The sequence below is a fragment of the Ambystoma mexicanum genome, chromosome 2p (assembly GCF_040938575.1).
Source record: "Ambystoma mexicanum isolate Mex_15411 chromosome 2p, UKY_AmexF1_1, whole genome shotgun sequence".
Taxonomy (NCBI): Eukaryota; Metazoa; Chordata; class Amphibia; order Caudata; family Ambystomatidae; genus Ambystoma; species Ambystoma mexicanum.
Genome location: NC_090923.1, coordinates 544,069,032 through 544,081,174, shown reverse-complemented (window position 1 = coordinate 544,081,174; position 12,143 = coordinate 544,069,032). Strand labels below are relative to the sequence as shown.

The window sequence follows — 12,143 nt, the reverse complement described above, 5'->3', positions numbered from 1 at the left end:
GTCTTCTTTACTATCACTGTTATACATGGAGGCACAAGGGCACCATCCTGCTAATACACTACAAAGGGACCCAACTTTACAATAGCTAACTACAAATAAGTAACCTTGCTTGTACGAAGCAAGGAAAGAATTGCACTGCCACTGTTGTCGAGGTACTTTACACTATTGAGCAAGATGGAATTAAAGTTTTTTTAAACATATGTTCTTCATTATGAATGATTATTAACATTCCGCCAAGTACTTTACAGTCCTTTCAGTCAAACATTTTTTGACTAATGTGAAAGAGTTTAATGATGGGAAAGAAACAGGTAGGTGTTATTCAGCTGTTTTAAGATCTTGCCCCACGTGTTGTTGGAATGGACATGTGGGATTCGGCTGCCATGCTACCTGTTAATGAGACATGAAGCAGGCAGAGGCTGGGCATAGATGGGGTAGTAAGTTACCAGTAAAAAACACATGAAAGTCAGAGGGGGGGGGGGGTAAGGGTGGGAGAGAAGACCGGCGTTCAAGAGGGAGGGGAGAAGTGTCTCTAGTACACTGTTGAAAAATGTAGTCTGCACTCCTGCTACTCACCGTTCCACTGCAGAATTTACTCCAGAGCGTCTGAAAATCTTCCCAGCCCAGCTTACCAAAGCCACAGCTCTGTGATGTGAGGTTAAGGTTTGCCAACGCATTATCACGTTGAGAACGAACAGCTCAACGGTTTTATTCCCCTACGTCTAGATGTATTCCCATACACACTGTTTTGCCTTTCCCCGTGTTTATGTTGGTACATTTATGCATTTAGCTAGGAAAATGTTTGCATTTTCTATTTATTACTATGGTATTGAATATATGTAAATTACGTTAATTCTTTTTTTTATAACATTGACATCACTAATCTAACAGTTTGAATCCTACTTTTTATATTCCTATTTGATGCATTGAATTGTTTTTAACAAATTAACATTAAAAAGAACGAATTAACGCCACTTTCAAAACAGGTTGTTCCAAAGAACTCTGGGCTGGACGTTCCAAAATGCATTCAAACCCTTTAATAATCTCAATGTAAAAGTGCAATTAAAAGTTAAAACTGTGCTACTTTTTATATTCCTATTTGATGCATTGAATTGTTTTTAACAAATTAACATTAAAAAGAACGAATTAACGCCACTTTCAAAACAGGTTGTTCCAAAGAACTCTGGGCTGGACGTTCCAAAATGCATTCAAACCCTTTAATAATCTCAATGTAAAAGTGCAATTAAAAGTTAAAACTGTGCTACGCTATACACTTTTGAATGACGGTATGGAATTAGGGAGATCCTTCCTTGTATTCAAAATGAACACACTTGTATAAGAGAACAGAACTATGGTTGTGTTACTCTGCTGAAAATGTGCCATTGAAAGTCTTCTATTTGCTCTTATTTCCATGTTTGAGCAAACACAACAGACATTTTGAAGGGGAAAGAAAATGGGTGAAAATGTTGGAACCATAGAGAGTTGGGGGGGACATGTTAAAGAATGTATGAGAGCATGATAATTTAGACGCCAGGGCATGAAGCAAAATTGAAGAGAGACTGAAGCTAACAGGATTTACAGCAACTAAATGATATGGAATGGTGGACAGGGAACAAAGGAAAGAAAAAGGAAAGCCAATCGGAAGAGCTCCATGCGCTGATTCCCTAATACAATGAGTGCGGTTCTGAAAAGCCCAAGAGTAGTTGGGATATTTATTTTATTTATTGGGTTTTTATATTACACAATGTGTTTCAAGGCGCAACAAGACAAGAGGGGGGACAGGGATGACAAAAAAGAACGCTCCTACTAGGCCTTTTGACATTTGGCTTGTGCAAGTGCAGTAACAGAAGTGCAGGGGGAGGGAACAGGGCGAAGTGCCGGAAAGGTAAAGCCAGTGGCCAGGTGGAACGAGCCCAGGAAGAAGAAAGTACAGGGCCAGAAGATCCACGTGCTAGGTGTGAGGAATGGGCTCGAAGGGCTAATGGGGTGCAGGGCCAGCCAGGCAAATGCAGGGTGAGTGAGCCCAGAAGGACAAGTGCAGGTTTGGGGGCGGAGGGTCAGGGGAGACCAAGTGCAGGGATAGACTAGCAGGGGAGGGCCTGGTGTCCTGTGAGAATCTGAAGGAACCAGGCAGTCAGTCAAGTGCAGAGGGGGATGGATTAGCAGGGGAGGGGAAGAGGGAATCAGGAACGGAAAAGGAAGGTCTTGAGAAGCCTCCAGAACTTAAGGAGATCCTGTTCAAATCTGAAAGGAGCAGGGAGGCCCTTCCAGAAGGAGGCACCACGGAGAGAGAGATCTACACTCCATTTTCTGCTTGGAGAAGTGTCTGATCTGCAGAGAGTTGGCGCTAGACAGAAGGGCTCTAGCATGGAGATATTTAGGGAGACAGAATTGGATGTAGCGGGGTCCCAGGCCACAGAAAGTCTTGTGGATGATGCGGAGGGTTTTAAACTTGATCCTAGCAGCAATCGAGCGCCAGTGTAGATATTTTAGGGCTGGACAGATGCAGTGTCTGGGTTTGAGGCCAAGGATACGTTTTGCAGTCCTATTCTGGATTAGTTGAAGGGGCGAATGGAGGAATTAGGTAGGTTGAGGAAGAGGCTGTTACAGTAGTCCAGCCTGGAGAGAACCCGACCTCTGGAGAGTTTCTGGGGGAAGGGGAGGAAAGGAAGAATGCCTCTGATGAGGTGAAGCTGAAAGTGAGCTTTCTTGGCAAGGTCCGTGATGTGAGGAGAGAAGGAGAGAGAGGAGTTGAAGAGGACACCTAGGCTTTCTGCCTCAAAGGAGGATGGAGGGAGGGCACCCATGAAGGGCTGCCAGAGTGTAGGAACAAAGCAGGGAGCAGGAGTCCCAATAAGAAGGATCTCGATCTTACTGGCATTAAGGCAGAGATTGTTAGCAGTGCACCATGCCTGAATAGCAGACAGACAGTCTGGTATGAGAGAGGAAGAGGAGGAGGCATAGGATGGAAGCTTGAAGGAGAATTGAGTGCTGTCCGCATAACACTGTAAGTTAGGAGAGAAGGCTGTGATCAGATGGGCTAGGGTGGCATGGTAGATGTTGAAAATCCAATGTGAGAGAATAGACCCCTGTGGGACACCACAGGTGGAGAGTGAGATGGAGGAGAGAAAAGGGCCCAGTTGAACCTGAGAAGGTCGTTCAGAGAGGCATGAGGTCAGCCAGTACAGAGGCAGTCCTGTGACGGCATTTGTATCACGGAGCCGATTTGGCTAGAGAAGGAAGGATACATCCATTAAAGACACGAGGCTCCTGCAGCTCTCTAAGTCAAACCCCTCTGAGCTCTGAAGTGGACCTGAAAAAGAAAACAGCCAGTCAACCAAGGATGTCACCAGAGATGCCACATTCCTCCCACTAAGGCACATTGGACAGACAGACGAGCTTGAAAACAAGCATTTCCTAGTTTTTGTTACTATTATAATGTGCGTTTTTGATACCTTTTTACTGGATTAACTGAAAATATGCTGAGATGGTAAAATGCATGTGCTTTGGAAGCTCCACAGACTTCTTAACCAGGTGGTGGTCACAGGATAAACTGCATTGGCTTCAGGAAACAATATGCAAATAATGTATTCCTCAGATGGTCCCTTTATCAACAGAGCAATGCATTTGGGATAGAAAGCAGACAAATACTTGCACCCATTGGAAAACAGTTCTCAAACCCAGTATGGAGAAATTACATTTTAAGCAGGGCCATGTTATTTACTCAAGGTCTTGCATGTAATGTGTCTAAACACTTAAAAGCTGTGACCCAGTATGAAAAAGACATTGGTGGTATTGTAGAAAAAATCCAAACAGTAAGATTCAAAGATACACAGTTTGAAAACAAGTATATGTTGTTTACAAATAAAATATTAGTATCTTCCTGGGACTATGGTCCACGGGTGTAGAGGGGGCCACCGCAGCTGCCCCTGTGGTGTGGGAGGTGGGGGGGATCTGCCACACCATTTCCGGATGCGTGGCCCCTGCCCATCCAGCTTCAGAAAGAAAATATTGATTTTGTGTGTTGGATTGCATGCACTCCGCCTTCAGAAAGAAATACGTTCTTAAGCAATTCTTTCTGAAGATGGAGTGTGTGCGCTTACTTAAAAAAATCGGTTCTGATGTGGGCTTCGGGGGGTACATATTTACATATGTGGTTGGAATGTGGTACGGCAGCGCCTTATTTGGAACCCGTGGTGAAAACGCTTGGTAGACTCTCAGGAAAGGCTATACATCTGACAATTAAACATTGTTTATTAGGATTGCTGCCCACCAGGAAAAGAGAGGGTGCAGCAAGCAAGCTATGTGCTCTGTGATTGGTGTGAACTAAGAGGCACATAGCATGACATCGACTGAGGGCTGAAATATGTGATGTCGCTGATCGATATCAAAAAGTGGATCAGAGCAGAGATTTACTCCCGAGATAATGCTCCGTGAACAGATGACGACGACACAGGCAATTATAGCGTGTGGCATGAATCATACGACCTATTAAATGAAACCCCAGATCTGAACCCACCTTATTGGTCTAGGCTGGAATTAGGGATTGGATAGCCTGGCCAGATGGCAGAAGGGAGTACAAAGGGAGGGTACACAGCATATAAGAGTAATGGGGGAGGCTGTTATAATCCTAGCCACAACACGTATACTGACAAGATTTCAGTGGTGTTTATAAGCGAGCGTGGGTTTAAACAATGACAGGAATGTCTGACTGCTACTAGCAGAACAGCTTTGTGACATTCACATTTAGTAATAGGCTGTTGTACATGCATGACCAGTTGGAAATTCGCTATACCTCTGCTCACCACTGTTTTTCTTGTAATAAAATAAATAAAAAGATATTACCTAAAATAAATCTTATTTCTTTCTAAAGTCAGAGTGCACTCCAACTTCAGAAAGGAATGTTCCAGCTCTGGTGCTGTGCAAGTCATGGATCAGGAAGCTCTCCCTGCTTCATGGTTTCTGTCTTGCCTGGTGGAGCACGAGAGTCAGAGGCCTGGAGTTTCTCGGGGAAGACAGATTTGGACAGCAGATAAAACCAATAAAATATTTTTTGTAAGTGTGGGTGTTGGATGTTCATGATGTATGTTTGTATGTATGTGGTGTTCATGCATGCATGCAAGGGTGCATTATGTAATGTGTGCTTGTGAATGAGTGAGTATGATGAATGGATGGATGGCTGGGTGCATGTGAATGAGCGAGTGTATGCTGCATGGGTGCACGTGTGAATGAGCGAGTGTATGCTGCATGGGTGCACGTGTGAATGAGCGAGTGTATGCTGTATGGGTGCACGTGTGAGCGAGTGTATGCTGCATGGGTGCACGTGTGAATGAGCGATTGTATGCTGTATGGGTGCACGTGTGAATGAGCGAGTGAGTGGTGTGAGTAAATGTGTCTAGATGTGAGTGCCTGTGTGTTTGTGCTGGGCCAGCCGCCAAGGGGCAGGGGGTGGTATGAAAGGCTGGTGGGGGCAGAGGGAGAGAGAGGAGCTGGGGGAGGGTTCTCTCTGGCTACTATAGCATTTTATCTCCATGATAAAGTAAGCATGAAATATGTTATTACGTGGCTACACTTGCATTTTGGGGCAGCCAGCTTAACCATTTCTTTTTGCGGCAAGACATTTTTTACTGGGCATTTATAATAAAGCAACATGATAAGTGTTATTACGTGGCTAGAATGGCATTTTGATGCAGCCAATCTAGCCATTTCTTACTGTGGCATGATATTTTGTAATGGGCATCTATTAAAAGGCAAGCATGATAGGTGTTATTAACTGGCTAGAATGGTATTTGGGTGAAGCCAGTCTACCACTTTCTTCCTGTGACATGGCATTTTTTACTGTGCATCTATGATACAGCAAGCATGATATGTGTTATTGTGTAGCTAGACTGGCATTTTAACACAGCCAGTCTAGTTATTTCTTACAGTGGCATGCCATTTGTTTCTGGGTATCTATGATCAAGTAACTGTGATAAGTGTTATTACGTGGCCAGAATGGCATTTTTATACTCACATAAGGGGCAAAGCCAATATGATGTGTGTTCTTACATGAGGTGGCTGGTGGGAGCACTTGTGCAGTCAGCAAGTACATGTTTTCTTACTGTTGTATTGCATGTTTTACTGAGGTTGGTGGCAAAATCAACATGATGAGTGTTCTTGCATGGTGGGTCATGGGTGGAGACATTTCTGCAGCGAAACAAGGAAAGCGTTCCTTACTGTAGAATAGCATGTTTTACTGGCGTATTCTTACATGGTGGTGCGGGTGTTGGGTAACCATTTGTGCAGCATCAATAACATGTTTTCTTTCTGCAGCAGTAGATTTTTACTGGCATTAGGGGCAAAGCCATCAAGAGAATGTTCTACCTGGGGATACTGGCATATACTGGCAGAACCAGCATGAACATGAACATGTTTTCTTGCAGTATCATTGCTGTACATAATATTACTGGCCACGCACAGAGTTAGCTGGTACATTTGTGTGTCAGGATTCAAGAGCCAGGCACAGCCTTTGTGTTTCTATGCTAAGAGAAGGTTTTAATGGCTTCTCAAAACACATACTTACATCTTTCACATCTTACATATTGGGCATTTGACCAATAAATTGTATAAAAATTGAGATTTTCTTTGACTTTCTGTTGAAAGACTGCTCCATCAGTTTGCTAAAATATGCTCTTTTAACTACAGTACGCAACAACAGACAACCTTCTTCACAGAAATTAGGGTGGTAATTTGTGATGGGGATTTATAATGTGGCACAAACAAACTACATTGCATCAAAGTGCAAACAAAATACACTACATTCCAATGCCAGCTTCATATATAGACCCCATGCACCAATGTATCGTACTAGCAGGGCAGCCAGGCCTTAATGGTCTTCTGGAATTGCAGAGAACTGTCCTATTTACGGATCCTTAACGGTAGAGTATTCCATAATCTAGGGAAAATAACCACAAATTGACAGTCTCCTCTATGCACAAAATTAGAGGTAGGGTTGACCAAGAAAATCCTCCTATCTGTTGAACGTAAAGCTTGTTATGAAATATATCTGTTAAATTTGGTCTACAGATACATGGAGGCCAAATTATGTAGACATTTAAAATCAGTCTATCCAGTGGAAGCTAACGAAGAGGTAGACACAAGGCAGCAGTAGTATCATGGCGTGACAAGTTAAAAATCAAACTGATTGCTGTGTTTTGAATTATTTGTAATCGATTGATCTGATGAGCCGAGCAGAACTTCACATATACAAAGCATTACAATAGTTGATTTTAGAGTTAATCAGAACCCCTACTACACTAGGCCGATGCTCGGAGTGAATGAATGGTGCTGTTCTGCATAGACGCAGGAGCTGATGGCAAATTATCAGGAGTGTGAAATTTAGACTTGGGCCATAGAAGAATAATTGGTTTTATTGGGGTTGAGTTGTAGAGCATTGTCTAGCATCCAGGCGTTCCACCAAATTACAGCCAGAAAGTTTCAGATGAATATGAGCATCTACTGTGTATGCGTGAAAACCTATTTGTATTTTTCAAAACTATAATAAAGTGGTCTCACATAAATGGTAACCAGCAACGGAAACAGTGGAGAGCCCTAAGGGACTCTGCATGATGTACATTGTTTAGTGGACAGATAAGGGCCAAGTTGAACCTGTTGTGTCCTAGCAGCTAAGAAGCATTTAAACCATCTGGCTGCTGAGATCATAACATGTCTCTCTAAATGGTGGATCAGGATGTCATGGTCCACTATGTCGAAAGCGGCCAGTGCATCCAACATAACCAATAAGGGGAAAACCACCATCAACTGCCTGTCTAGGTCCGTCGTCCCAAATAGATGATCCATCTGATGCTGTTCCATATCTAAGGCGGAAGGCTGATTGCAGAGGGTTTAGAATAAAATGAGTTATCACAAAATCCTGCAACTGGGAAGACACCACCTGTTCTAGTATTTAGACAAGCGACGCAAGTCCTGCCACCGGTCTGTAATTACTCAAATCAATAGCATTTAAATAAGGCTTTTTTAAACAAAGGTAAATAATAGCTGTCTTCAACTGAACAGGTACTGGTTCATTTAGAACTTTAAAAGGCAGACCACGATATTTAATACAGTCCCATTTCCCACTGTACAAATATTGGAATTGACATCACCTGTGTGCTCAAGCTGAACTTGGTAAATGAAGACTATTGTCTGCTAATGTTGACTCAATATAACCTGAAACTGCTCATTAAATGTGCAGGGGCCAGGTTACCAGAACACGTATAACTCCCCCGCGTGCAAGTGAATAATGCAACAAACTCAGCACATGCAGAACACGTCAGCTCACACAAAGCAATCGATAGGCAGAGTCAGAGAGGACTACCGTGAAGGATAGTACAGAACACATATTAATAATTTAATGGTGGTGACTAACACGGTTTTACAATGCTATATATAAGCTCGCCGTGTATGCTTTCGGTATTCCTAATGAAAAGATGAATCCATTTTCTTTGTTATATATAATAATGTGTACTTCTTAAGCCTTTTCAATGTTTGTCTGCAGCGGGTTTCTATGATCAGTTGATGTACCTCCACTGATAAAACATTAGCCAATTAATGTGAAAATTACAACAATTTCCTGCCACAGGTTCCAGGTGGATTTATGTGTAAAGCTCAGAAAGACCACGAAATTGGGCAAAACACCTTGAAACAGAAAATTAATTTTAGTTTAAAAAGAAAAGTGGCAGTAGAATGAAAGGAGTGGCAATAATTACTTTCAAACGTGCTTTGAAGCACTTCTCTTGTGTATAAGCGCTTTACAAATATACAATTACAATGCATGGTGGGATTTTGGGGTTCGTGGGCTCCCTCTGTTAAAACAAGGGTAAAACAAGGTGGAAAAGTTCTTAAAAAAGTAAAAAAAAATTTAATCACGGGATATATGGATTTGCCACGAATTATTTAGAACAAATGCATGCATTCCCATTAGAGGATTACTTTCTTGGTCTGCATGGACTGTTCACAGACACGGGAATCCAGGCGGTCCAAGGAAAGGTTATTTTTGCTGCTTTCCTCCCATAGACTTCTATGGGACAACTTTTCTTTTTGCTTTGTTTGGTCCCCTGCCCTGACTTTTTGGAGGCAAGTAAAGCCTTATCCTGTACTTCCACTGCTCTTTTGCTCATTCTTATGGAGAAACTGATTAGTCCATAAGACTATCAGTGCTGAGAGACTATGGGGTTCATTACGAGTCGGGCGGTATATGGTAAAAGTGGCGGTAACAGAATTACCACCACTATTACCATACCGTCAAATTCATTCCGCGCCCGGGTATTAGCCCCGGTGGAATTACTGCACACACATGGTGGAGTCGACCCCGGTGCTAATTCCAAAGGCAGAATTACCGCTCAGATCCGAAATGGTATTTCCGGCATATTACAAGTAGAAATACAGCCAAAAATGGGCAGTAATTCCATCAAAAACACAGCACAGTTACATACAGATGCTGGAAATTAAGCCACAGGCACACCCAATCCACTAAAGAGGAGTACTTAAGCCCCAAACACACTTTCGAACACCATGCTGCCATTACGGCCTGTGACATGCAGCTGCTCCTGCTCTACATAGACCTACAGAGCCAGGAAGAACAGCACTGAGTGTAGAGAAGAAGAGGAGGACCAGGGTCGGATTGGCCTTTCGGCCCATGGCCGGGCCGAAATCGTCCTTGGGGAGTGGGTGCCAGTTTCTGGCCAGGCCTGGTCTGGTTTGGAGAAAAAAAGCCTTTCATCCTTCTTGGGGCGATAAATGAGTACCAACACAGGTTGGGTGATATTGTATGCATATTTGTTCTAGAAAAAAGAGCTTAAGCATAAGTGCTATACAATAACATATTATCATTTGGCCTTGGACGTCTGCTTGGATTCACAGTAAATTTGACAATATGGATCTATACACAGATATTAATGATACATATGGTGATCCATTCTTGTATGAAATGAATATCACATTAGTGAAACAATAACCATATTATTCGTAGTGTACTTAGGAACAATGCTATTTGATGCCACTTCCTGTTTTGTCAAGGGGTGAAAGGTCGTGTTTCATCGCTTCCCGTGATGTCACTTTTGGGGTGGGTACTATAGAAAAAATAAGAACTGGCTACCCCTCTCTCGGTGCTACCAAAACAGGCTGAACAAACTTACAGCATACTAATAAGCCAAGTAAGTCACTTTCCAGTTCATACACATAATAAGAATTGCACCATAGACCAGAGTATCAGAACAAGGAACCATCTTATGTAAGAGCTAAAGTATATTCACAAACTATCATGTATAATATTAATTTATTCACAATCAAAAACAATCACCAACGATAAAAACAGATAAACATAGTGTGATACGCATATATTACAATCTATATTGCACATTTTTGAGATTCTTCTCACTTGTATAAAATAGAACAAGTACAATTCATTTAATATGGGGTTCAACAGGTTAGTCGTGACCACTCTATTATTTAAGGTGGTTTTTCAGATATTAGACTATCTATTTAGGTTAGTCTATCGTCATGTGTCGACATGTTTCAGCCATCTACATATATGGGACACTATCCCTAGTGTCCCTATAAACAATCAAATCAAGGCCTTCTTCAGGACAGACAAATTTCTTTTTAGAAGATCAAACTTCTTTCCCAAATCCCCGTTGTCAAACAAGTACAATGTCTTGGTAGCACTAGAGCTTTTTTACACGAGTCCCTCTTAGTGAAGACAGATTGTTATTTCCGGTGTTGACACTAACATCACTGAGCCTGACCAATTCACGGCTTAAAAGAGCTGTAAACAAGCTGGTCTCATATCCACGGATTTAGTATATTGTGGCGAGGCTAGTAGATCCGCGTTATCGGCCAAGCGCTTATCACTTCCGCCAAACACCACGTGATTATCGCGTCCAAATTTATTTAACACGATGGTACATCAGATCTCATTTCCTCGTAATATTCTCCTTCCACGGCCGGTGCGTGCGCGAGACCTCAAAGGGAATCTTTGGGGTGGGGTCAAATGACATCACTTCCTGTGATGTCATCAAAGATCAAGGGCCGTGAAGCGAGGGCTGAGCCACCTTTTTGAGGCGAGGGATGGGCCACTTTTTTTTGGGTGACTGGGCCTATTTCTTGTCCCAGTCTGACCCTGAGGAAGACATGCCATGTGAAGTCAATCGCTCATACCACGGGTCAGGCCCTCACGCTGGACCTTGACTGACAACCAGCTGGTCACCCTGTACACGCTGAACAGAGAGACCATAGCTGATATGCACACCCTAATCCAGGATGACAGAGAGTAGGATTTACATGAGAATAGCTGTTGCTGCTGAAGCTGCTGAAGCTGGTGTCTGTCTTGCAATTCCTGGCAACTGGCACCTTCTAGCACTCCGTGGCCATGCTGCTCAGAATGTCCCAGACCACCTTTTCCAATGTATTTGTACAGGTGCGGGAATCCCTCTTGTGCCATGTGTCCCAGCACATCTCCCTGCCGGGCAAAAGGAGCATGCCATAAAGGCACGTTTTTATGCAGTAGCCCACATTCCCAATATCATTGCTGCCCTGGACTGCACCCCATGTGGTGTTGGTGGACCCCCAGGCATTGGAAAAGAGGTATACCGCAAGAGCAAACAGCCTCACTTCTGTAATGTTCATGTCACCTGCGATCCTAACCTCTTGATCACAAATTGCTGTGTCCGCTTCCCTGGTTCCACCCACAATGCCATGGTCCTGCCAACGGCACAAAGCCTGGTTATATGGAGAGGCACAGAGGGCAACAGACATGGATATTGGGGGAGTACAAGTGCCATTACACAAATTTATCTCGCAGCACTACAGAAATGCATTCTGAAGGGGTAGGGGAGAGGGTGCATAGCCACAATTAAACAATGCATGCCCTGTCAAAGCCCTGTACATGCAGGATCTGCCCTCTCAGTGCACACATTACAGCCTACAATCCACAGGCTGGGGTGTTGCTAGGTCTGGAAAAGAACATGGGCTAAGCTAATGTCGGGACTGGCGGGATTTGGGGCTAGCTATAGCCTTTTGGTTGTAGTCCCTGAGATTCTATCCGTGGCTACAACCAAAAGACCAGGGGCTATAGCGCCCTACCCCCCGCCCGCTAGCAACGCCTCTGT

General features: G+C 43.3%; 1 protein-coding gene across 5 annotated transcripts in view; it reads right to left on the bottom strand.

The window, feature by feature from the left end:
- Positions 1–12,143, bottom strand: part of LOC138566537 (calpain-1 catalytic subunit-like) — an 845,562-nt gene that overhangs the window by 177,750 nt on the left and 655,669 nt on the right. For 4 of the 5 annotated variants that reach the window (XR_011301953.1, XM_069643985.1, XM_069643986.1 and 1 more), the window contains 2 exons: positions 3,246–3,310; positions 574–642 (listed from right to left, as the gene is read on the bottom strand). The exons of the other annotated variant lie outside the window; for it this stretch is intronic. Coding sequence is in view for 3 of the 4 variants with exons in the window: in XM_069643985.1 (XP_069500086.1) it covers positions 574–642; positions 3,246–3,310 (134 nt within the window). In the remaining variant the exon portion in view is untranslated. The remainder of the gene's footprint in view (positions 1–573; positions 643–3,245; positions 3,311–12,143) is intronic. 5 annotated transcript variants of the gene reach the window in all.